General features: G+C 52.4%; 2 protein-coding genes and 2 long non-coding RNA genes across 49 annotated transcripts in view; 1 reads left to right on the top strand and 3 right to left on the bottom strand.

The window, feature by feature from the left end:
• MAPT (microtubule associated protein tau) overlaps positions 1-22,777 on the bottom strand; it is a 132,172-nt gene that overhangs the window by 13,991 nt on the left and 95,404 nt on the right. For 16 of the 46 annotated variants that reach the window (XM_077972239.1, XM_077972247.1, XM_077972251.1 and 13 more), the window contains 2 exons: positions 16,930-17,195; positions 2,155-2,247 (listed from right to left, as the gene is read on the bottom strand). In XM_077972239.1, the coding sequence (XP_077828365.1) occupies positions 2,155-2,247; positions 16,930-17,195 (359 nt within the window). Of the gene's footprint in view, positions 1-2,154; positions 2,248-16,929; positions 17,196-20,238; positions 20,293-22,777 lie in introns of all 46 variants that reach the window. The other 30 variants (XM_077972237.1, XM_077972246.1, XM_015119960.3 and 27 more) reach the window with 3 other exon arrangements.
• Positions 5,997-9,509, bottom strand: LOC144335827 (uncharacterized). Its single transcript, XR_013407020.1, has 2 exons — positions 7,702-9,509; positions 5,997-6,880 (listed from the first exon to the last, which is right to left on the bottom strand). It is a non-coding gene; the product is annotated as an uncharacterized LOC144335827 (long non-coding RNA).
• On the top strand, positions 8,757-13,331 carry LOC144335829 (uncharacterized). Its single transcript, XR_013407022.1, has 2 exons — positions 8,757-8,958; positions 11,917-13,331. It is a non-coding gene; the product is annotated as an uncharacterized LOC144335829 (long non-coding RNA).
• On the bottom strand, positions 13,399-13,916 carry STH (saitohin; the record flags this gene model as incomplete). Its single annotated transcript, XM_015119967.3, has 1 exon — positions 13,399-13,916. A coding segment is annotated over one exon (396 nt), but the record flags the coding sequence as incomplete, so codon positions are not given.

The raw sequence follows: 22,777 nt of genomic DNA, 5'->3' as shown, positions 1-22,777 counted from the left end.
CCAGGTGGAGAAGGAGCAGGGCCAACCTGCTGGGAAGGGGCCCCCAGGCTGGGGAGAGACTAGGGCCGCCTAGCCCTAGCCGCCGCCAGGGATCCAGTGCCCCCAGATGCCAGAGGCTGGCATCTCTTCTCACCAGGAGAAAGGCTTCCTGTGAAGGTGCTCAGAGGGCGGTGCTCAGCCCGGGACATCTGGTGGCTCTCTGCCAGGTCACAGGCTAGCCCACAGATGAGCACAGCGCGGGTCACAGGCTAGCCCACAGACGAGCACAGCGTAGGACACACGGGCGGGCCCCAGGGAGGTCCCGGATGTCCTGGGCACTGCAGCGTCTTTGGGCATCAGCTACCAGAGGGGTTGGCCACGCAGCCCGTGCGTGCTCTATCCCCAGCTCCGCCTCAGGAGCGCAGTCTCCACCAGGCCACCAGACTCGACTTTAACCAGAAAGCACATGGCCTTCCTCCTCTGGCCGAGCCCACTTTGAGGAAGCCGGAGAACCAGGATCAAAGCTCAAACAGCTGAACAGCAATCCCAGGAACAAGGACCTGGGCAGGGGTGGGGGCACACATCTCTTTTGTCCCCTCACAGCAGACAAACTGGGGCGACAGGAGAGCAGGGCGTGGGAGACAGAGGAGACACTTAGCAGACACTGGTGAGGAAGCGTTAGTAGCCCCATGCAGCAGCCGCAGGCCAAGCGCTTGCTACTTGTGGGACTCCAGGGGCCTCAGGGCAGAAGCCAGGATCCAGGTGCTCAGTGCAGGAAGCAGCAGCACATTGCAAGAATAAACCCTCTGGGCTGGATGCGGGTGGCTGCCCCAGGCCAGGCATTTTCCGGAGACAGCCCGCCCCGGAGCCACAGCAGTGTCCTGGTACTGCCAGCCAGGGTCAGGTGATTGCTCTCAAAAATCAACGCCTCCCTTGGGGTGGACCTCGAGGGTCTCATACCTCCAGCTCCCCAGGGTGTTAACAGTTTGCTTTCAGCTCACCAAGACTGCTGGTGGGAGAGGAGCCTCCGGTGCCCCGTGGACATAGACAGGCCAGGGGATGATGAAGCCTCAGCTCATTGGGTGAGTCAGTGGGACTTGAGGATCTGAGTCCCGAATCTCACCAGGGACATTTACAGGAAGCCAAATCTATTTATTTTAAAATTATTATACCATTGTTTTTTGAGACAAAGTCTCGCTCTGTTGCCTCAGTTGAAGTGCAGTGGCGCGATCATGGCTCCTTACAACCTCTGCCTCCCGGACTCAGGTGATCCTCCCACCTCAGCCTCCCAAGTAGCTGGGACTACAGGTGCACACCACCACACCTGGGTAATTTAAATTTTTTTTGTAGAGACAGGGGTCTCACTGTTGCCCAGGCTGGACTTGAACTCCTGGGCTCAAGCAAACCTACCGTCTTCGTCTCCCAAAGTGCTGGGATTACAGGCATGAGCCACCGCTTCTGGCCAGAGGCAGCCAAATCTAAAAGGGCCAAAAGCAGCATTTCTCTGCCACACCTCAACGCTGGGCAGAGGGACCTGTCACACTTTGGTTTGGCTCTTTGCATCTGGAGTCTCTGCCAGAGGGTGGTGCAGGCTAAGCATAAGTTGGAGGCTTAGGAATCCGCTCCTGCCTTGAACACATAGGAGGCACAGCTGAGCAGGAAGGTAAGACCTTGGTGTCCACTCATCAGAACAAACGGGTCACCTGTCCACAGTGGAGCCAGTCAACGTCAACCTGCCCAGGTGTCGGGGGTGGAGGCGGCAGCCCAGTCTCAGGTGCCACCACCTTCAGCCCAACTTTCAATGCGCTATGGGGCTCCTGGGGACAGGGCTGGGTGTGAGTGGAGGGAGACCTTGACGGGTATTCTCAGCTTCCCAGGCAGGGGCTGGAGAGAGGGTCCGTCAGACACCCTATTCTGTACACGCAGCCTGCACGGCCTGGGGACCCAGAAATGCTGGGACACTCCCTCCTAGAACATGAGGAGGGGGCTTCTGGGAACAGTTGACTGTGTGAGGGAATGTGGGGAGCCGGGCTACATTCACCCGGGGGGCGCAGCCAGATCCTCAGAGCCCAAGGAGGATTTATTCTATGCAGTGTCTCGCAAGTGTACGCACTCACGCCACTTCCTAAAAATTCAAGCCACAGCACGGCGCACGGGACGTGTGAAGGTACTCACACTGCCGCCTCCCGGGACGTGTTTGATATTATCCTTTGAGCCACACTTGGACTGGACGTTGCTAAGATCCAGCTTCTTATTAATTATCTGCACCTTTGATAGCCAGAAAAAAGGATGAGTGACACGTCACCCTGGACCCGCCTGCTTGCTCGCAAGGACGCCTCCACTTTCGATGAGTGACACACACCACCCTGGACCCGCCTGCTTGCTCACAAGGACGCCTCCACTTTCGATGAGTGACACGCGTCACCCTGGACCCGCCTGCTTGCTCACAAGGACGCCTCCACTTTCGATGAGTGACACGTGTCACCCTGGACCCGCCTGCTTGCTCGCAAGGATGCCTCCACTTTTGGACTTGGCAGAGGCAGTCTGGGGAGTGGCGGGAGATTGAGTCACACCCCAGGGGAGCTGAAGGGACAGAGAGAGGGCTGCCCCGAAGGCATCCCGGAACTGTGAGTGATTCCCCGCGGGCTTTACGAAGCTGGGATTGCAGGTCCTCAGGGGCAGGGACTCACTTCACAAAAGGATGGCATCGTCAGGCCCGAACCCCAGAGGGGAGCGTTCACCAGCCTGGGGTCAGTGAAAAACGTGTTAGGTCACACTGATGAGTGAGTAACAGGAAGTTCCCTGGCATCTCCACTCACCCCTAGCTAGACCCACCGGAACATTCCCAGAGAACTTCCTGTGGCTGTTCTCAAGCCTGTTGGGCATGGGAATCACCTGTGGATTTTTAAAATCTCAGCCCCCAGCCCTAACCTAGAATTCAAATCTGGAGGAGTCTTTCCAGTCCCTCTGGTTTTGAAAAGTTCCCCTGGTGATTCTGACACACAGCCAGGTTTAAGAAGCCCTGAGCCCGCAGGCAGGACACAGGCCGCTTTGTGGGGAAGACAAATGCGGGGTGTCCCCTCTGTAAGAGGGCTCTGTCCCTGCAAGGGGGCAGTGCCTTCTCCTTCCATCCACCCACCAGCCCCCTCCCACCCACAGTGCCACCAGGTGCGTAACGGAAGCTGAGCAAATGCGCCCGTGGGGCTTTTTCTCAGCTCTTCCATAAGCAGGGGTGGCCTGGATGGGTCTCCCGCGACTGCATTTCTGGAAGGTTCTTTCTGTAGACACCCGGGAGGTACGAAAAATCAGCGTTTTGATGAGAAATGATTTTTACCAATTTGCCTAAAAACTATGAAATAGAAAACCAGGGTTTAGGGAGTTGGAAAAACTTGACATTTTGTCTGCCAGATCAGTGAGAACGTCTTCCTCACCCGGTGACCTTCCCCTCAGGAACTCTGGAAACAGTGCTTTTTTTTTTTTTTTCTTAGTGAGACAGGGTCTCACTTTGTCCCCCAGGCTGGAGTGCAGTGACATCTTCCCGGCACACTGCAGCCTCGACCTCCCTGGACTCAAGGGATTCTCCTACTTCAGCCTCCCAAGTAGCTGGGACCACAGGCACATGCCACCACACCTGGCAATTTTTTTGTATTTTTTGTAGAGATGAGGTCACGCTATGTTGTCCAGGATGGTCTGAAACTCCTGGGCTCAAGCAATCAGCCCACCTCAGCTTCCCAAAGTGCTGGGATTACAAGCCTGAGCCACTGCGCATGTAATCTCAGCACTTTGGTTTTTATTCGTCTCAGATGTAAATAATTGCCAAGTGGAGCTCTCAGTGAAAGACCAGCCATGCCAAGGCGGTTTCTGAAATCTTGAAAATGGCAAGAGCTCAGTGGCTCTTTTGAGAATGCTGGGTGGAGACCACTGCCCTGGAGGCCCCATCAGCCTGGGCTGTCGGGTCTGGGACTGGGACTCCAGCCTGGCTTCTGGTTCATCCCGTTTTTCCCCCTTAATTTTACTCATCTGAATCTTCAATATGAATCAACATCTAACTCATCTCTTCATAATCTTTTATATTCCTTCAAACAGACTATGTATTTTTATTAGAAAATATAACAATTTTAAAAAACAGCTCATCAAAGCAAAAACAAAACCGTTTTCTTACCACCCTAACACAATCAGGATTGCATTTTTTGTATTTCCTTTAAGTCTCGTTTAGATGTAACCATCCCTGTGTACCTAAACTTGGGAGAATTACTGTGCACATGCAATTTTGTATCTTGCTCTAAGAAGTGATATCATATCCTAGGCTGGGCGCGGTGGCTCACACCGGTAATCCCAGCACTTTGGGAGGCCAAGGCAGGTGGATCACCGGAGGTCAGGAGTTTGAGAACAGCCTGGCCAACAAGGTGAAACCCTGTCTATAGTAAAAATACAAAAGTTAGCCGGGCATGGTGGCAAGCAACTGTAGTCCCAGCTACTTGGGAGGTTGAGGCAGGAGAACCTGGGAGATGGAAGTTGCAGTCAGCTGAGATCGTGCCACTGAACTCCAGCCCAGGTGACAGAAGGAGATTTTGTCTCAAAAAACAAAAAAGAACAAAAGAAGTGATATCATATCCTAAGCATTCTGTATGGTCTACGGTCATCAGAAGCACTATGTTTAATAATATGTTCCATTCCATTTTGTGAATATTTTCCCCCTGCTAGCCAACATTTGTATTGATTCCGTTTTGTACTCCAATAATACAAACAGTCCGGCAGGAGCTGGATTTGATGCAAAGAAAAAAAAATACAAACAGCCTCCCATGAACCTCTTTCTGAAAGGAGCTTTTTCCATATGATGGGTTATTTTCATAACACAGAGTCCTAGAATAGAATTTCTGGGTCAAAGTTATAAATATTCTAAAACCTCTCAGTACAACTCTCCACATGGCTTTCTAAAAGGGTTGCATGAGTTTCCCCTGTGAGCCCTGGTGAGAGAGCCAGCCTCATATTGCTGCCAGCACTGACTGGGTGTTTACAATATTGTTTTGCTTATTTCTTTGACCAAAATAAAAGAAACTGCATTGCTGGCTTATCCTGCATCTGATTATGACTGAAATCACTCCTTTACCCCTTTTGCTGATGGGTGTGTTTTTTCTAACATACAAATACTTACATTTTAATTTATTTTTATTATTTATTCTTTTTATTATTTTTAAAATAGAGACAGGGTCTCACTCTGTCATCCAGGCTGGAATGCAGTGGCGCCATCGTAGCTCACTGCAGCCTTAAACTCCTGGGCTCAAGCGATCCTCCTGCCTCCGTCTCCCAAGTAGCTGGGACTACCGGTATGTGCCACAACACCCAGCTAATTTTTAAAAATTCTTTGTGGTGATGAGGTCTCAAACTCCTGGGCTCAAGTGATTCTCTCACCTCAGCCTCTCAAAGCACTGGGATTACAGGTGTGAACCACAGTGTCCAGCCTACATTTGAATGTACTTATTTATGTGTGTTTTATAAATTTTTAATTTTAAATTTATATGGGTACATAGTAGGTGTATATACTTGTGGGGTACATGAGATATTTAGAAACAGACATACATTGTGTAATAATCACATCAGGGTGATGGGGTATCCATCACCTCAAGCACTGATCATTTCTTGTGTTATGAACATTCCAATTACACTCTTTTAGTTGTTTTAAAATGTACTATAAATTCCTGTTGACTGTAGTCACGATGTTGTGCTATCCAATACTAGATCTATTCATGCTAACTATGTTTTTGTGCCCATTAACCATCCCCACTTTCTCCCCACTCCCCTCCACCCTTCTCAGCCTCTGGTAACCATCCTTCTACTTTCTGTCTCCATGAGTTTAATTTTTAGCTCCCACAAATGTGTGAGAACATGTGAAGTCTGTCCCTCTGTCTGGCTTATTTCACTTAACATGATGTCCTCCAGTTCCATCCATGTTGTTTCAAATGACAGAATCTTATTCTTTTTCATGGCTGAATACTCCATTGCATATATGAACCACATTTTCTTTCTCCATTCGTCTGCTGATGGACACTCGTGTTGCTTCCAAATCTTGGCTATTGTGAATAGTGCTGCAATCAATACAGGAGTGTCCGACCTACAGTTTTAGATACTCAAATTCTTCCTTTGTAATTCCTTCTCTGGTGTTTCAACGTACAATCCACTCCTCCCTTAGAGATGGATAAATCTCTAATGTCACATCACCTTTCTTGCCCACCATCCCCTCATAAAGGACAAGGAGGCCATGTGAGGCCCACAGAGGTTCTGCAACTTTCTCAGGTCAGAAGCAGCCACAGAAGAATCTAGATCTCAGAGTTCCCGTAGCCGCAGGCTACCTTTGTGACAACAAAGTTGTCCTGGGTTGTCCTCAAGGCTACAGCCTCATAAACCTAATAAAAACAATACTACTTTTTGGTGAACACTGAAATTCTCTCCTGCCAGCAAGGAGACACTGTGACAGTGCCTCAGCCCAGGCTGGAGCTGGGGGAGGAGGTAGGACAGGATTTCTCATACTGCTTCTCAAGGAGTTGCTGTCGCCCTTTGCACAAGTCTTTGAATCAATTCATGTCACCCTCCGATTTTAAGGAACCCCACATAAACTCCTTTGCGGATTATTTTTTTAATAAAAAATAGTTTTAATGGAGATGGGGTCTTGCTATGTTGCCCAGCCCAGGTCTCAAATTCCTGGGCTCAAGTAGTCCTCTGGCCTCAGCCTCTGTAGTAGCCTCAGCACCTGTAGACTTGATGATCATTTTTTATTCATAACTTTTCACTGGATAAGTCTTAGAAGAAGATTTGCCTGCTTTCTTTTTTTTTTTTTTTTTTTTTTGAGACAGAGTCTCGCTCTGTCGCGTAGGCTGGAGTGCAGTGGCCGGATCTCAGCTCACTGCAAGCTCCGCCTCCCGGGTTTACACCATTCTCCTGCCTCAGCCTCCCGAGTAGCTGGGACTACAGGCGCCCGCCACCTTGCCCGGCTAGTTTTTTTGTACTTTTTAGTAGAGACGGGGTTTCACCGTGTTCGCCAGGATGGTCTCGATCTCCTGACCTCGTGATCCGCCCGTCTCAGCCTCCCAAAGTGCTGGGATTACAGGCTTGAGCCACCGCGCCCGGCCAATTTGCCTGCTTTCAAAAAGGAGTGGGAACAGCTTAGAATTAGAAAACACACACTCACAATAATAAAACAGGAAAACGTAAAGAGTAACATTAGAAGAAGGGGAGGGCATCAATACTGACAATTACAAGAGTGATCATTCCATTTAGCTTTGAGCTTCCTAGAAGCCAAGGCAAAAAGGGAAATGTCATGGGTTACATAACTCTCCTTATCTGACAAAGGAAACTTACCAGTTTTTCAAGGAAGAGAACTTTGTTTTCTGTACTAATCCATAAAAGAAATTAAGCAAATGAATCAAAGGACATTAAGCAATAACTCAGTGTCTGTCACATACATAGAAATGTTTTTTCCAGCTGGGCGCGGTGGCTCACGCCTGTAATCCCAGCATTTTGGGAAGCCAAGGCAGGCAGATCATGAGGTCATGAGATCGAGACCATCCTGGTTAACACGGTGAAACCCTGTCTCTACTAAAAAATACAAAAAAATTAGCCAGGTGTGATGGCAGGCGCCTGTAGTCCTAGCTACTCAGGAGGCTGAGGCAGGAGAATAGCATGACCCCAGGAGGCAGAACTTGCAGTGAGCCGAGATCGTGCCACTGCACTCCAGTCTGGGCGACAGAGTGAGACTCTGTCGCAAACAAACAAACAAAAAACAAAAAAGAAATTTTTTTCCATGTGGCTTTTTCTTTTCTCCACAAAAAAGTCAACAAGCCTTTATGAGATTTTGCAATAGACACAAGGGTATTTACAAAGCAGACATGAACTACTGCCAATTGTCACATTAAGTCAACATCCTTTACAGAATCTTAGATTTACAGAAGGGAGAGAAAAGGGGAATGGCTGTCATTATGAAATCAGAATCCTGAAATTGAATTTCTCAGCTACAGAAACATATATATTACACTTCGGCTCTGGGGAGGCACTGACAAAAACCATCAAGGGAGAGAACAAAGCGTTGCAAGCTCCCAATTTGGATCCAGGGAACTCCCAGTCAGGGGAGAAATGTCTGAGTCAGAGTTTGACCCTGAAGGAGAGGCTGTGGTGAGGTGGGGCTGGGGGTGTGTGTCCACTTGGTTTAATCAATTTCCTGGAGCACCCAAAGCAGCCCTAAGCTCTCACTAGACCTTGATCTGGTTTTGTTTGGGTTCAGGTCTCTCAAGGCTACTCCAAAGAGCCCAGCCCTCTCTCCCTGGCCTCAAGCCTGCAGCCCCACAGCCCCGTGCCTCACAGTTGGCTCCCAGGCTGGCCCAGGCTTGGCCTGTCTCCAGCGCTGCCTGCTTGCTGAGCTGCGCTTTGCCTCACCAGGCTCAGCAGGGCCAGTGCAATGCTCTGCTGGGAATTTAACCCGGGGTGGACACTGGATGCCCACACAAGCCTTCTCTTCAAGTCCAAGGTGATCAGCTTGGGAACTGACACAGGAAAACCTGTCTATGTCCTGTCAAGTCAACCGGCCAAGGAAGAGATCAAATAACAGGGTAGAGTCACCTTCAGAATTATTTACACTGTCCTTTAAACAAGCTCCTTTAAAATGATTTGATTTACACAAGATTTTTCAGAAGCACTGATGTACAGGGAAAGATGCCTGGAGGGTCTCAGAGTTACAGATCTGTCCTAGAGGAGGGTCCCAGCCTGGCACTGCCCCCCACTTACTGTGGAGTCTGACATCTCAGCCCAAGCTCACCTGCATCCCTGGCCCTGATTGAGAAGGAGAGGCAAACGATCCCACGTACAAATTCACTGTATTTATTCCACATAAGTTCTACATAGATGCTTTTTAAAGTGACAACTGGGGCTTTGATATTAAATATAATGTATTTTTAAGGCCAGGCACGGTGACTCAGGCCTGCAATCCCAGTACTTTGGGAGGCCAGGGCAGGCAGATCACCTGAGGCCAGGAGTTTGAGACCAGCTTGGCCAACATGGTGAAACCCTGTCTCTACTACAAATATAAAAATTAGCCAGGCGTGGTGGTGGGCGTCTGTAATCCCAGCTACTAGGGAGGCTGAGGCAGGAGAGTTGCTTGAACCTGGGAGGCAGAGGTTGCAGTGAGCCGAGATTGCACCATCGCACTCCAGCCTGGATGACAGAGTGAGACTCTGTCTCAAAATAAATAAAGTAAGTATTTTTAGAATACTCAGTTCTCTATAATTGTCAGTGGTGTATGAGAAGGGAGGAAAGAGGGGTAAAAGGAGAGAGAAATAGATCAGAGAGATGGGCAGAGGTGACTGGGTAGAGAGAGCAAGGCTGGGAGAAGGTGAAGACGAGTATGTGCGCGCACACGTATGAGCGCACATGCACGTACGCACACACGCACGTGCACACACACAGGCGCACGCACACGCACACACGCGCACACAGGCGCACACACAGACGCCCTTAAAAAAAAAAAAAAAAAAAAAAGAGAAGAGGGCCGGGTGTGGTGGCTCAAGCCTCTAATCCCAGCACTTTGGGAGGCCGAGACGGGCGGATCACGAGGTCAGGAGATCGAGACCATCCTGGCGAACACGGTGAAACCCCGTCTCTACTAAAAAAAAATACAAAAAACTAGCCGGGCGAGGTGGCGGGCGCCTGTAGTCCCAGCTACTCGGGAGGCTGAGGCAGGAGAATGGCGTAAACCCGGGAGGCGGAGCTTGCAGTGAGCTGAGATCTGGCCACTGCACTCCAGCCTGGGCGACAGAGCGAGACTCTGTCTCAAAAAAAAAAAAGTGAAGGTCGGGCATGGTGGCTCACACCAGCAGTTTGGGAGGCTGAGGCAGGAGGATCACTTGAGCCCAGGCGTTCAAGACCATCCTGGGCAACACAGTGAAACCACATCTCTGCAAAAAATACAAGAAATTAGCCGGGCACTGTGGTGCAAGCCTGTGGTCCCAACTACTCAGGAGGCTGAGGTGGAAGGATCACTTGAGCTCAGGACTTCAAGGTTGCAGTGAGCTACGATCGCACCACTGCACTCCAGCCTGGGCAACTCAGCAAGACCCTGTCTCAAAAAAGAGAAACAAATCAACACACACAGGGAAGGAAGCAAGCCACCCAGGCTGCGGCCCAGAACCAAGAAACAGTTACAGCATTCTATCGCCATCTTGTGGCCATCTTCAATATTGCACACTCAAGGCTTTCAAAGCCCCACTGCTCAGGTAGGTTTCTGTCCATCCTGGGCTTCCAGGCTCTGTGCTGCTTCAGGTCTTCACATCCCAACTACTGGCCTGGACATCCTCCGAGAAAGTGACTTCAGCTCCAACTTCTCGGAGACAACCAGGCCCCCCATAGCCCCCGGGCCCTTTCCTGGCCATGATCCTGTACACTCCCTTCTCCCTGCTGGCAGCCACAGGGTCCCCAGTTCTCCTGATCCTGCAGCCTGGGCCCCATATGAGCAACTTCTCTCTTGCCCTGCATGGCCCCTGGGACTCCCTGCTTCTTCAGCTCTCCTCTTTGTTTCCCAGTGACCCCCCAAGAAGGGTTGCTGTTGCTGGGCCCTCACCCCCGCGTAACCCTCCCCAGCAGCTGCCCACAGCCCGCCCACTTCAGCACTCCCACGGCCACTGCAGCTGAACTGAGCCTCTCTTCAGGGCCCCCCTCCACCACCCTCTGTCCTATTGGGCGATGTCCAGTGGCTCGCAGCAGCCGCAACCTCTCTTCTGCCAGTGTGAACTCTCCTAGCGCCCAAGCTTCACACCCCTTAACGCTGGACACACGCCCTCGGCTGCTCCAGCCGCCTCCAGTTCTAGCTTTATTTTGCTTTTGCTCTGAAGAGCTCCACGTTACCGTGTTCCACTATCCTCCTTCAGCTCCTGCACCCAGCAGTCTGGGTGGGGGCTGTCCTTTCAAAGGCCACTGAACAGGTCCCAAACAAGGGTCTGTCTGTCTTCTCTGGCTTGCTGACTTGTGCGGGTTGCTCCCCTTGCATGTCCTTCCCTGGCCAAGCTCTCCATCCTAATTCCTCCTGCTGCTGCAACTGGCCCTGTTTCTCTGCTCATCTGCCCCTGTCCCCTGGCCTGGGCCCTGGGGGCAAAAGCTCTTAGCACAGAGCCTGGTGTTCAGAGGTACCCCATAAATGTTGTCTGAATGAATAAAGGAATGAAATAAGGAAGGAACCAGCTTTTCTGTTCTTTCTTTCTTTTTTTTAAATAGGTCTCAGTCTCGCTCTATTGCCCAGGCTGGGGTGTAGTGGTGTGATCATAGCTCACTGCAACCTTGAACTCCTGGTCTCAAGCGATCCTCCAGCATCAGCCTGGCAAAGTGCTGGGATTACAGGCATGCACCACTGCGCCCAGCCAGGAGTCAGCTTTTGATGCTGTTATATGTTCTGTTTTACTGGTTGTGTTTTCTTCACTTTTTTTTTTTTTAAAGTTAGGAGTGCAAGGTTGTGTTTTTTGATTTATTTCTGCTCTTATCTTTGTTTCTAGATTCTTTTTTTTCCTTGTATTCTTTTCCCCCTCCATTAAGAACCTAATTTATATGCTGCAGTTATTTAATTTTTTAAATAACAAAAGTATTTAAAACTATGAAATCCTTCTAAGTACAATTTGGGGCGCCTTAATGTAATGTACAGGATTCATTTTACTTTACTTTTTTGACACAGGGTCTCGCCCAGGCTGGCGTTCAGTGGCGTGAACATGGCTCATTGCAGCCTTGACCTCCCAGGCTCAAGCAGTCCTCCCACCTCAGCCTCTGGAGTAGCTGGAACTACAGGCGAGTGCCAACATGCCCAGCTAATTAAAAAAAAAAAAGTGTAAAGACAGGGTCTCCGTATGTTGCCCAGGCTGGTCTCGAACTCCTGGACTCAAGTGATCCTTCTGCCTTGGCCTCCCCAAGTGTTGGGATTAAGTGTGAGTCACCACACCTGGCTCCAACAAAATGTTTTAAAAGCTGGTCCTTTGTCTCTGTGTCTGGACATACCCCCACCCTCGCAGGCCAGACAGGGCGGGGACAACCTTGGCAAGGGGCATGTGGGACCCATGGGCTGGCCTGGCTGGGTCTGAGTTGACTGAGGAGCCAGGCGCTTGGAATCTGCAAATAGGAATAGAGTTGGGACTGAAAGTGGAAAATGAGTCACTGGAGATCAGGGTGCACAGGAGGCCACAGTGGTTGAGGTTGAGGGTAGGTGTCAGCAGTAAGAACCCAGGGTCACTGAGTCTCAGCCAGCTGCACACTGGAGTCACCCAGGGGAAGCCAACCCAAGATGACAACAGGTCCGGGGGGCTCGGGCACTGGAATGGTGTTTAAAAGAATCCCCTCTTCCCCCCAGGTGCTCCCTTTTGCAGTTAGGATGGAACACCGCTGCCCACGGCTCACCACAAGATCGGTGGGGGTCTATGGGCTTTTCCTGCCTGGCATCCCACCCAGCTCTTCCTCCTTCCCTGCAATCTCCACCCCTACCCAGCCAGTGCTCCAGTGTGGCCACCCGATCATCTGCATTTTCCTTTAAAAATAATTCCATTTGGGGCCCCCAAAGCAATACATGTTCACTGTAGCACATCCCGAAAACAGAGACAAGCACAAAGGAGAAAACAGACGTTTTCTGTTTTGTTCCCGAACGATTTACAGCGATCTGCGGTGGTTTTCAGCCTCTACAGGTTCCCAAACCTGACTTGGCTCCTGCTCTTCTGTCTTCAGTGTGAGCATCTGTTCCGGCAGGACTGAGTGATTCTTCAGACTCCTCCAGCTTTGTCTCTTTTGTAGCCAAACATTTATTGAGCACTTACTGTATGCTGGGCACTACATGAGGCCACAGGGACCCAAAGGTCTCAGCAAAACCTTGTGGAGCCTTCAGGCCAGTCTAGGAGGAGGAGGAGGCCTGAGACCCTCCAGCAGGTCGTTTTAAAGGCCCTTGTGCGTGGACCCCGTATGACTTTTTTTTCTTCTTTCCTGGAGATTCATGTGTTGGTCTTTGTGATGGCTGAGGTTTGGTTTCAGACAATTTTTCTAGGCTTTCCTGGCATTTAAGGGAGGCTGTGACTGTGTCCTCTGCCACTTTTCCATACTTCGTCCCCCAAAATATCTCAAGAAAAGTAAAGTCACCCTTTCTCCTTTAACCCTTTAGTACATTTGGATGTGCCGTCTCCGCCCAGCGTGATGACGTCGTAACCTGGGACCCTGTCTGCCCCTTTCTTTTTTTTTTTTTTTTGAGACGGAGTCTCACTCTGTCGCCCAGGCTGCAGTGCAGTGACCGGATCGCAGCTCACTGCAAGCTCCGCCTCCCGGGTTCACGCCATTCTCCTGCCTCAGCCTCCCGAGTAGCTGGGACCACAGGCGCCCGCTACCTCGCCCGGCTAGTTTTTTGTATTTTTTAGTAGAGACGGGGTTTCACCATGTTCGCCAGGATGGTCTCGATCTCCTGACCTCGTGATCCGCCCGTCTCGGCCTCCCAAAGTGCTGGGATTACAGGCTTGAGCCACCGCGCCCGGCCGTGCCCCTTTCTATACTTGGCATGAGGTCGCCTGACTCTCACCCCTCATGGGCACAGGCAGGGCAGTCACAGAGTGCGAGGGACAGTTCTGGATGGAAAGCTGTCTTGGCTGCTCAGCCCCATTCCTGATGCTCTCTTCAGAGCTGTAAGAACTGGGCCAAATGGTGCCCACACCTTCCAAGTCAACCTCAAATGAACTCAGGGTCAAGAGGGGAGCTACCTCCCATGCTAAGCTGAGGGTTCTGTCTCTGGCAACCTGAATCATCCACTCACACAGAGCCCGAGTTAAATTAACCCCGCATTCAGTGAGGGCCGGCCACCTGCGCAGTCTGGTGGGGGCTACAAAAACGCGTGAGACTCGGCCTTCACCCTCAGTCACGGCCCAGACTAGGGAGCAGCACACGCATGTTCAGTGTCGTCAGGGTTTTCAGGGGCTTTGAGAAGAGAGAGGGAAATCCAGGAAGACTTCCTGGAGGAGATGGCAACTGAACTTGGGTTTAAGGGAAGGGAAGAGATAAGGAGAGAAGGACATTCCCTGCTGTGGGACACTGGGCAGGGCATGGCAGAACCCAGGGGCCCCCGGGGGTGCATGGGAGGGGAACCCCAGACAGCGAGCAGCAGATTCAGACTGGGGGGAAGGGAGCACTTTGAGGGTACTGCCTGTCATGTGACTTGAGGAGATCCTAGGTATGCGTGGATGGCAGTCTGGATGCTGGAGCAGGATGGGGGTACGTGGGTGGGCAATGGGAGAAAAGGCAGGAAAGGCCAGTGAGGGCCCCTCTGGGTTCTTGGGCAGCACCAGGGCCAGGCACCCTGGAGAATGAAGGTCACAATGGTCCCGAGATGGGGCTTCTGGAGGCGACTTTCGACAACCGAATGAGGACTGGAAAGTCTGGAGACGAGGGAGTGCACTGTCCCCAGTGGAAGCGCAGGACAGTTTCCCTCAGCTGTGGTACAGGACAGAGGCCCTGGGTCGCCTGTGAGTTATTTCCCCAAGGCCTCTAACCAGGCCATTGTGGTAGGTGAGGGTCCAGAGACCCTCTTCCACTACAAGCTCCACATGCCTAAGCAGGGAGAGGCCGGACTTTTAATTTAACCCGGATCATTTGCCATCAAGAGGGAGATCCTGAGATGTTCTCTTCCTTCCCTCCCTCCTGTGTTCCAGGGAGCTCTGCCCTTGTCCCCACGGCCACAGGGGAGCCACTGTCTGTCCTTTCCTCGATGAGAGGAGGTGCTCCGGGGCACAGCTGAGTTTTCTCCACCTCTGTGCACGGTCTGGCACGCAGGGGCACTCAAAGGAGGCTTGATGCAGAGAGGCAGGGTCTACACATGCATCTCTTTTAACCCAACCGTCCATTTCCATCCTGACGGGATGCGATGCTGCACCCACAGGCTTGTTCAGGGGCAGGGGGGCTCCTGCATCGAAGCCTGGGCCAGGGTAGGTGGCAGGGTTTGAGGCAAGGTGCTCACATGCACTGGTGGCCACCCTCCCTCCACATGGCCCAGGCTCAGGCCCAAGTGATAAGAAATTCGGCCGGGCGCGGTGGCTCAAGCCTGTAATCCCAGCACTTTGGGAGGCAGAGGCGGGTGGATCACGAGGTCAGGAGATCGAGACCATCCTGGCTAACATGGTGAAACCCCGTCTCTACTAAAAAATAACAAAAAACTAGCCGGGCGATGTGGCGGACGCCTGTAGTCCCAGCTACTCGGGAGGCTGAGGCAGGAGAATGGCGGGAACCCGGGAGGCGGAGCTTGCAGTAAGCTGGGATCCGGCCACTGCACTCCAGCCTGGGCGACAGAGCAAGACTCCGTCTCAAAAAAAAAAAAAAAAAAAAAAAAAAAGAAATTCAACGGTGTGGAGAGCGCCTGCGTGGGGGCGGCAAGCTGACACACAGGCCCAGGGTTTCAGAAAGCCCCGTAGCTTCCCGAGGCCCAGTGCCCAGAAGGCCCAGCACATCTGCAGCCTCAGAGTGAGCCGTGGTCCTCTGCACCCCCAGCCTCCTCTTCACCCCTCCCCAGCTCTGCTGGGTGGTGGGAAGGGGGTCCTGGGCTGAACTGTGGTCCCCACAAATTCATATGTTGAAGCCCTAACCCCCCGTACCTTAGAATGTGACTCTATTTGGAGACAGGGCCTTTAGAGAGGTGATTAAGTGAAATATGAGGTCATCAGGCTGGGCCCTAAGCAATGGCGTTCTTTTCTTTCTTTTTTCTTTTCTTGTTTTGAGATGGAGTCTCACTCTGTCGCGCAGACTGGAGTGCAATGGCACTATCTCAGCTCACGGCAACCTCTGCCTCCCGGGTTCAAGCGGTTCTCCTGCCTCAACCTCCTGAGTAGCTGGGATTACAGGCATGCGCTACCACCACGCCCAGCTAATTTTTGTATTTTTAGTAGAGACGAGGTTCCACTCTGTTGCTCAGGCTGGTCTCAAACTCCTGACCTCATGATCCGCCCCCCTCGGCCTCCCAAAATGTTGGGATTACAGGCATGAGCCATCACGCCCAGCCGCCATGGTGTTCTTGTAAGATGAGCGTGTGCAGAGCCACCAGGAGCACACACAGAGAGAAGACCCTGGCGGCGCAGGGCGGAGGTGGCTACGCACCGCCACAGAGAGGCCTTGGAAGATACCCACCGCCCACATCTGGCTGGTGAGGAGGCACACTGCTGCTCTTTCACTGCGGTGCTTTGTATGTCAGCCTAACGCACCCAGATGAGGGGCACAGGGACAGGAGCAGAGAAAGGGGTCCAGGCCAGGCCCCTGGAAGTCCGTGCTTCTCCACCTTTAGGAAGCTGGAGAGCTGGCGAGCACCCACTTGCCCCCAGAAGAATCAGCTGATGAAAACAGAACCCCCAATCTTCCCAGAATCCAGAGGAACCCAACCTAAGCAGATGGCCCATAAGTGGAGATGCCCACCTACGGGTAGCAGCGTGTTCTACCCAGAAGGAAGGTGGGGAGCCCCTGTGGGTGCCCTATGAGAGCTTCCGGCCGTGGAGACACAGCCCTGCCATCTCTGTCCGATTAACAGGGGCTGAAGGGGCAAGAGAAGAGCCAGAACGTGCTCTCGCCTGAGGAGAGCACTCTCAGTGTAGTGGAGAGCCCAATAAAGAACTGAATTTCCTTGAAGAGGGTCTGGATGGGACCGGGGTGTTATGCGGGGGTGGCAGCCGAGCCCAGGTGCGGGGAGCCCCATACCTCCAGACGCAGCCGCGCACCTCCACGCGCAGCCCCATGTCTCCGTGCGCAGCCCCATGGCTCCACGCTCAGCCCCATGGCTCCACGTTCAGCCGCGTACCTCCACGTGCAGCCCTACCCCTCCAGGCGCAGCCCTACCCCTCCAGGCGCAGCCCTACCCTTCCAGGCGCAGCCCTACCCCTCCAGGCGCAGCCCCCCACATCTCCACGCGCAGCCAGCCTCTCTTACCTTCCCGCCTCCCGGCTGGTGCTTCAGGTTCTCGGTGGAGCCGATCTTGGACTTGACGTTCTTCAGGTCTGGCATGGGCACGGGGGCTGTCTGCAGGCGGCTCTTGGCGGAAGACGGCGACTTAGGTGGAGTACGGACCACCGCCACCTTCTTGGGCTCCCGGGCTGGAGGGGTTGGAAGGGACGGGGTGCGGGAGCGGCTGCCGGGAGTGCCCGGGGAGCCGGGGCTGCTGTAGCCACTGCGATCCCCTGATTTTGGAGGTTCACCTGGGGAGGAAGGAAGGGAGTGAAGCCAGGACTCAGGTGGGGGTCAGAAAAGGCCCTGGGGGCTGCCCGTCCCGCAGGTCCATTCCCAGGCTCACCACTGGGTTAGGCAGGTGGAAGCCAGGTTGGAAGCGCAGCTACAGCAGCAGGAGGCGGCCGCCCTGGAGAAGCATCTCCTCCTCCCTGCCTTTTTGCTTAGGGACAGAGACACCCCTTTCCCAGGAAAGCAATGGAAAACCATCAACCACTATACAACACCAGCTCCCAGAGAGGTGGCCAACTCGGCCCCTCGGTCTTTGGGTCAAGAGATGGGCTCCAACAAGCTGTGTGGTCTCAGACAAGTCACTTCTCCTCTCTGAGCTCAGAGGCCTTAATTTGAAAATAGATATAATTATAATCCCTGCAGCCAGGGTGGCTCCAGGAGGTGGTAGATATGCTTTGCCAATCTCTAGTGCAATTCTTTAGGGCCTTTATCCTAAATAAGGGTGACACAGTGACGGGACCCAGCTGTGCCCTCAAGCCTGGACGCTTCTGACCCTTTCTCCACAGGGTGAATGTTCAGCTGTTCGGCTAGTTCAGGGCTCCTGCCAGCTCCCTGGCTCCTCTGTGGGATCTGGGCTCCAGAACAGGATGCCTGCTCCATACCTGCTTGTCCCTAACTGTCCACATGAGCCATGCCACTTCATGCTGCTGTGCCCTGCCATACAGTTCCCCACCTGCCATGCATAGCAGTAAGTGCACCTTTCCAACACCCCAGAAGCTGCTGGGGGGTCTCCTCTCCACGCAGATGCTGTCCTTTCCTCCTCTGGGTGTCCTTTACCCCCAAATTTGCTTCTGTTACTGCACTTCCCAGGTCCCTGTTACACTTCAACACTCTGCTATTCTGTCTCATGGGTCCATGTTTTCCGAAGTCTGGCCCACGGAACCCTGCATCAGAATCTCTGGAGCTTTCAAGGAGGAAAGTAGGACTTGTAAAGTGCACATTTCTGGGCCCCACTGAGAGTGGATAGAGCAGAATCTCTAGGGGTGGGGCCTGAAAAGCTCATTTTTCTCAAGCTCCCCAAAGACTGAAGTCTGAGAACTGCAGGCCTCACTCTGTGCCCTGGTGCGCTTTGCTCCCCTGCAGTCTGAGAACTTAGCTTTCCTGCTGGTCTGGAAGCTTCCCACAAGAATGCCCCTGCCGCTGCCCCTGGCATTCGCTGTAACACATACCTGCTGGCCAGAGCTGGAGAAGGGCAGCTCTTTGTTTGAAGCACCCATGTAGCCAATGGGCAGCTTGGTCAGCGACGAATAAGCACTAGTTTTGTTGTTGTTGTTGTTTTGTTTTGTTTTGTTTTGAGATGGAGTCTCGCTCTGTCACCCAGGCTGGAGTGCAGTGGCGTGATCTCGGCTCACTGCAAGCTCCGCCTCCTGGGTTCAAGCGATTCTCCTGCCTCAGCCTCCCGTGGCTGGGAGGAGAATCCTGGGAATCCTGGGATTACAGGAATGCAGTGCCATGCCCGGCTAATTTTTGTATTTTTAGTAGAGACTTTAGTAGAGACTGTATTTTTGTATTTTTAGTAGAGACTTCTTTTTTTTTGAGACGGAGTCTCGCTTTGTTGCCCAGGCTGGAGTGCAGTGGCGCAATCTTGGCTCACTGCAAGCTCCGCCTCCTGGGTTTACACCATTCTCCTGCCTCAGCCTCCCGAGTAGCTGGGACTACAGGCGCCCGCCACTACGCCTGGATAATTTTTTGTATTTTTAGTAGAGACGGGGTTTCACCGTGTTAGCCAGGATGGTCTTGATCTCCTGATCTGCCCGCCTCCGCCTCCCAAACTGCTGGGATTACAGGCGTGAGCCACCACGCCGGACCAGTAGAGACTTCTTTAGTAGAGGTTTTATCATGTTGGCCAGGCTGGTCTTGAACTCCTGACCTCAGGTGATCCACCTGCCTCAGCCTCCCAAAGTGCTGGGAATACAGGCGTGAGCTACCACGCCCAGCCAGCACCAGTTTTTAGGATTTAAAGAATTCCATGTCTCTTTTTTAAATAATGTTTTTTTTTGTTTGTTTGTTTTGTTTTTTTTTTGAGACGGAGTCTCGCTCTGTCGCCCGGGCTGGAGTGCAGTGGCCGGATCTCAGCTCACTGCAAGCTCCGCCTCCCGGGTTCACGCCATTCTCCTGCCTCAGCCTCCCGAGTATCTGGGACTACAGGCGCCCGCCACCTCGCCCGGCTAGTTTTTTGTATTTTTTAGTAGAGACGGGGTTTCACCCTGTTAGCCAGGATGGTCTCGATCTCCTGACCTCGTGATCCACCCGTCTCTGCCTCCCAAAGTGCTGGGATTACAGGCTTGAGCCACCGCGCCTGGCCTAAATAATGTTTTTTATAGAGACGGGGTCTGACTATGTTACGCAGGCTGGTCTTGAACTTCTGGCCTCAAGCAATTCTCCCACCTCAGCCTCCCAAAGTGCCAGGATTATAGACATTAGCCACCGTGCCCTGCTGATTTCCATGTCTTGGATGTTCCTGAAGTAGTCAAGCTTTGTGGCAATAGAACACACGAAGCCTCTTCTTTTCCACATAAGGAAACAACAGATGGGGCCTCGGCCTCCAGGGCCTCCAGGCTCAGCCTCTCTGCCTCCTGAGATCTCCCATCCTCCTGCTTCCCTGACTTCAGAGACCCAGGGTGACCAATGGGCTTGGTGGTGGTGGCTCCAAATCCTTTTCATGCCTCTTACTTGCAGAGAGGTCTTGGGCAAGTCACCTGACCTCCCTAAGCCTATGTCTTCAGCTGAAAAAAACAGGGAGACAGCCATGCATGGTGGTTCATGCCTGTAATGCCATTGTCCCTGAAGACAAGGAGAGCACACAGGATTAGAAAGCCCATCGGACAAACACAGCTGCACAAAATCTGGGGAAGAGAATTCGGACTGCTCCATCTTCAAGCTGCGAACCCTGTGTGAACCCTGCATTGCAGAAAAGGGTCCTGTCGGCTCTAGGAACACAAGCCAGTGAACAGCCACACATGCAAAGGGAGGCTGCTCCCAGTGAAGCAGGCTCCTGAGTACCTCTCTCAGATGTGGGCTCTGCAGGGGGTGGTTTTCTCTGCACTTGCTTGGTCGCTTAAAGAGAAAAATCCACAAAAACCTCATTATCATCAGGTTTAAACGGGGCCTTAATGAGTCCTTCACATGGCAGGCACCCACGGCCGGCCCAGCAGAGGCCCCGTTCTGAAACAAGGTGGAGGAGGCCCAAGGGGGAGGGTCTCTCCACATGCAGGCAGCCACCGAAGAGCAGGTAAGACCCAAAGGGAAATGCATGACCTTGTTTCAGGTTGTTACAAAGTGTGAGTCCCCTGTAATTCCAGCACTTTGGGAGGCCGAGGTGGACGGATCACTTGAGGTCAGGAGTTCGAGACCAGCCTGGTCAACATGGTGAAACCCTGTCTTTACTAAAAATACAAAAATTAGCAGGGCTTGGTGGCCTGTGCTTATAGTCCTAGCTACTCAGGAGGCTGAGGCAGGAGAATTGCTTGAACCTGGGAAGAAGAGGTTGCAGTGAGCCAAGATCATGCCACTGCACTCCAGCCTGGGCGACACAGTGGGCGACACAAAAAAACAACAACAAAAAACAGCGTGTGAGTCAGCTGGCCCCATGTTAAGTGAAAAAACAGCAGGATCCAAACCCTACCTAAAATCCTATCAAAATTCTGGGAATTATCCCTGGATCACCACGTATATGAGAAAAACACCAGGCCAGAAAACACGAAGCGAAAAGACAAAAACAACGCGCCTTAGTGAACGGCCATCCTTGGGGCTGCCACCGCACCACGTGTGTGTGAAATGCCACTGCAAAGACAGGCAGCAGGTGACAGGCAGGCTCTGGGCAGCTCCCTCAGGCCAGGGAGAAGTAGAGTCACCAAGATCCAGGCCAGGCTTTGGCCACAGCCTGCAGCAAGAGCCACAGGCTGCCTGCACACTGCCAAGGAGCAAGTGCAGGTCAGACACCCCTATGTGGTGCAGGGTCTAAACCCAATGGTGGAACACTTCACTGGGGCAATGGGAGAGAGAAGTGCTCAGGCAGGCTGTCCCTAATCCCCAAAGAGGATGACTGTTTTCTTCGTTTTTTTGTTTGTTTGTTTGTTTTGAGTCTCACTCTGTCTCACTCTGTTGCCCAGGCTGGAGTGCAGTGGTGCGATCTTGGCTCACTGCAAGCTCCGCCTCCCGGGTTCACGCCATTCTCCTGCCTCAGCCTCCTGAGTAGCTGGGACTACGGGTGCCCACCACCAAGCCTGGCTAATTTTTTGTATTTTTAGTAGACAGGGTTTCACTGAGTTAGCCAGGATGGTCTTGACCTCCTGACCTTGTGATCCGCCCGCCTCGGCCTCCCAAAGTGCTGGGATTACAGGCATGAGCCACTGTGCCCGGCCTGTTTGTTTTGTTTGTTTTCGAGAAAGAGTCTCACACTTTTGTTGCTCAGGCTGGAGTGCAATGGCATGATCTCGGCTCGCTGCAACCTCCGCCTCCCGGGTTCAAGCGATTCTCCTGCCTCAGCTTCCTGAGTAGTTGGGATTACAGGCATCTGCTACCACACCCAGCTAACTTTTTTGTATTTTTAGTAGAGACAGGGTTTCGCCATGTTGGCCAGGCTGGTCTCGAACTCCTGACCTCAGGTGATCCACCCTCCTCAGCCTCCAAAGTGCTGGGATTATAGGCGTGAGCCACCATGCCCAGCCGTGACTGTTCTTAATAGCACCCCGGCTGCAAAATAACTAGATGGATGCCTTACTGGGTACTCAAAACTGACTGGGTTTTACTCACAGGAGCCCAGGGCAATGGGCCCAGCCTGCGACTGCTCAGCTAAGACCCTCAGGTTTTGCAGCAGACTCCTAACGTCCCCAGCAAGTTAAGCTGCCTGGGGGTTGAGCCCTAAGTGACGTCACCCATTGTGACCTATCCAGGCTGCTGCTCTGTCTCCAGAGACATTTGTCTCCGGTCGCATTTAGGGACTGCAAACACACCATGCTGGGGCTGCCTCTGTGGAACCCTGGACTTGGGGCCAGAGAGGCTCCAAGAGCTGCCATTTAGTAGCCATATGACCACATTTTCCTCAGGCTTAAAATGAGCTGGTTAGACTCAGTCAAGCAAACTCTCAGAGGCTCGATTTCTTTCTTTTTTTTTTCCTTTTTCTATATATTTTTTTATCATGCTGCAGAATCAGCCTCAATTTCTTCACTGATAAAAAGTGAGGATTCAGGCTGGCAGTGGTGGCTCACGCCTGTAATCCCAGCACTATGGGAGGTCAAGGCAAGTGGATCACCTGAGGTCAGGGGTTCGAGACCAGCCTGGCCAACATGGTGAAAACCCGTCTCTATTAAAAATACAAAAAATTAGCCAGGCGTGGTGGCAGGTGCCTGTAATGCCAGCTACTAGGGAGGCTGAGGTAGGAGAATTGCTTAAACCCAGGAGGTGGAGGTTGCAGTGAGCTGAGATTGCGCCACCACACTCCAGCCTGGGCAACAAGAACGAAACTCCATCTCAAAAACAAAACAAAACAAACAAACAAAAACGTGGGGATTCAACATCTGCCTCAGAAATCAGAAGAACT

The sequence above is a fragment of the Macaca mulatta genome, chromosome 16 (assembly GCF_049350105.2).
Source record: "Macaca mulatta isolate MMU2019108-1 chromosome 16, T2T-MMU8v2.0, whole genome shotgun sequence".
NCBI lineage: Eukaryota > Metazoa > Chordata > Mammalia > Primates > Cercopithecidae > Macaca > Macaca mulatta.
The sequence above is the reverse complement of the archived record's forward strand: the minus strand, read 5'-3'. Positions and strand labels throughout refer to the sequence as shown.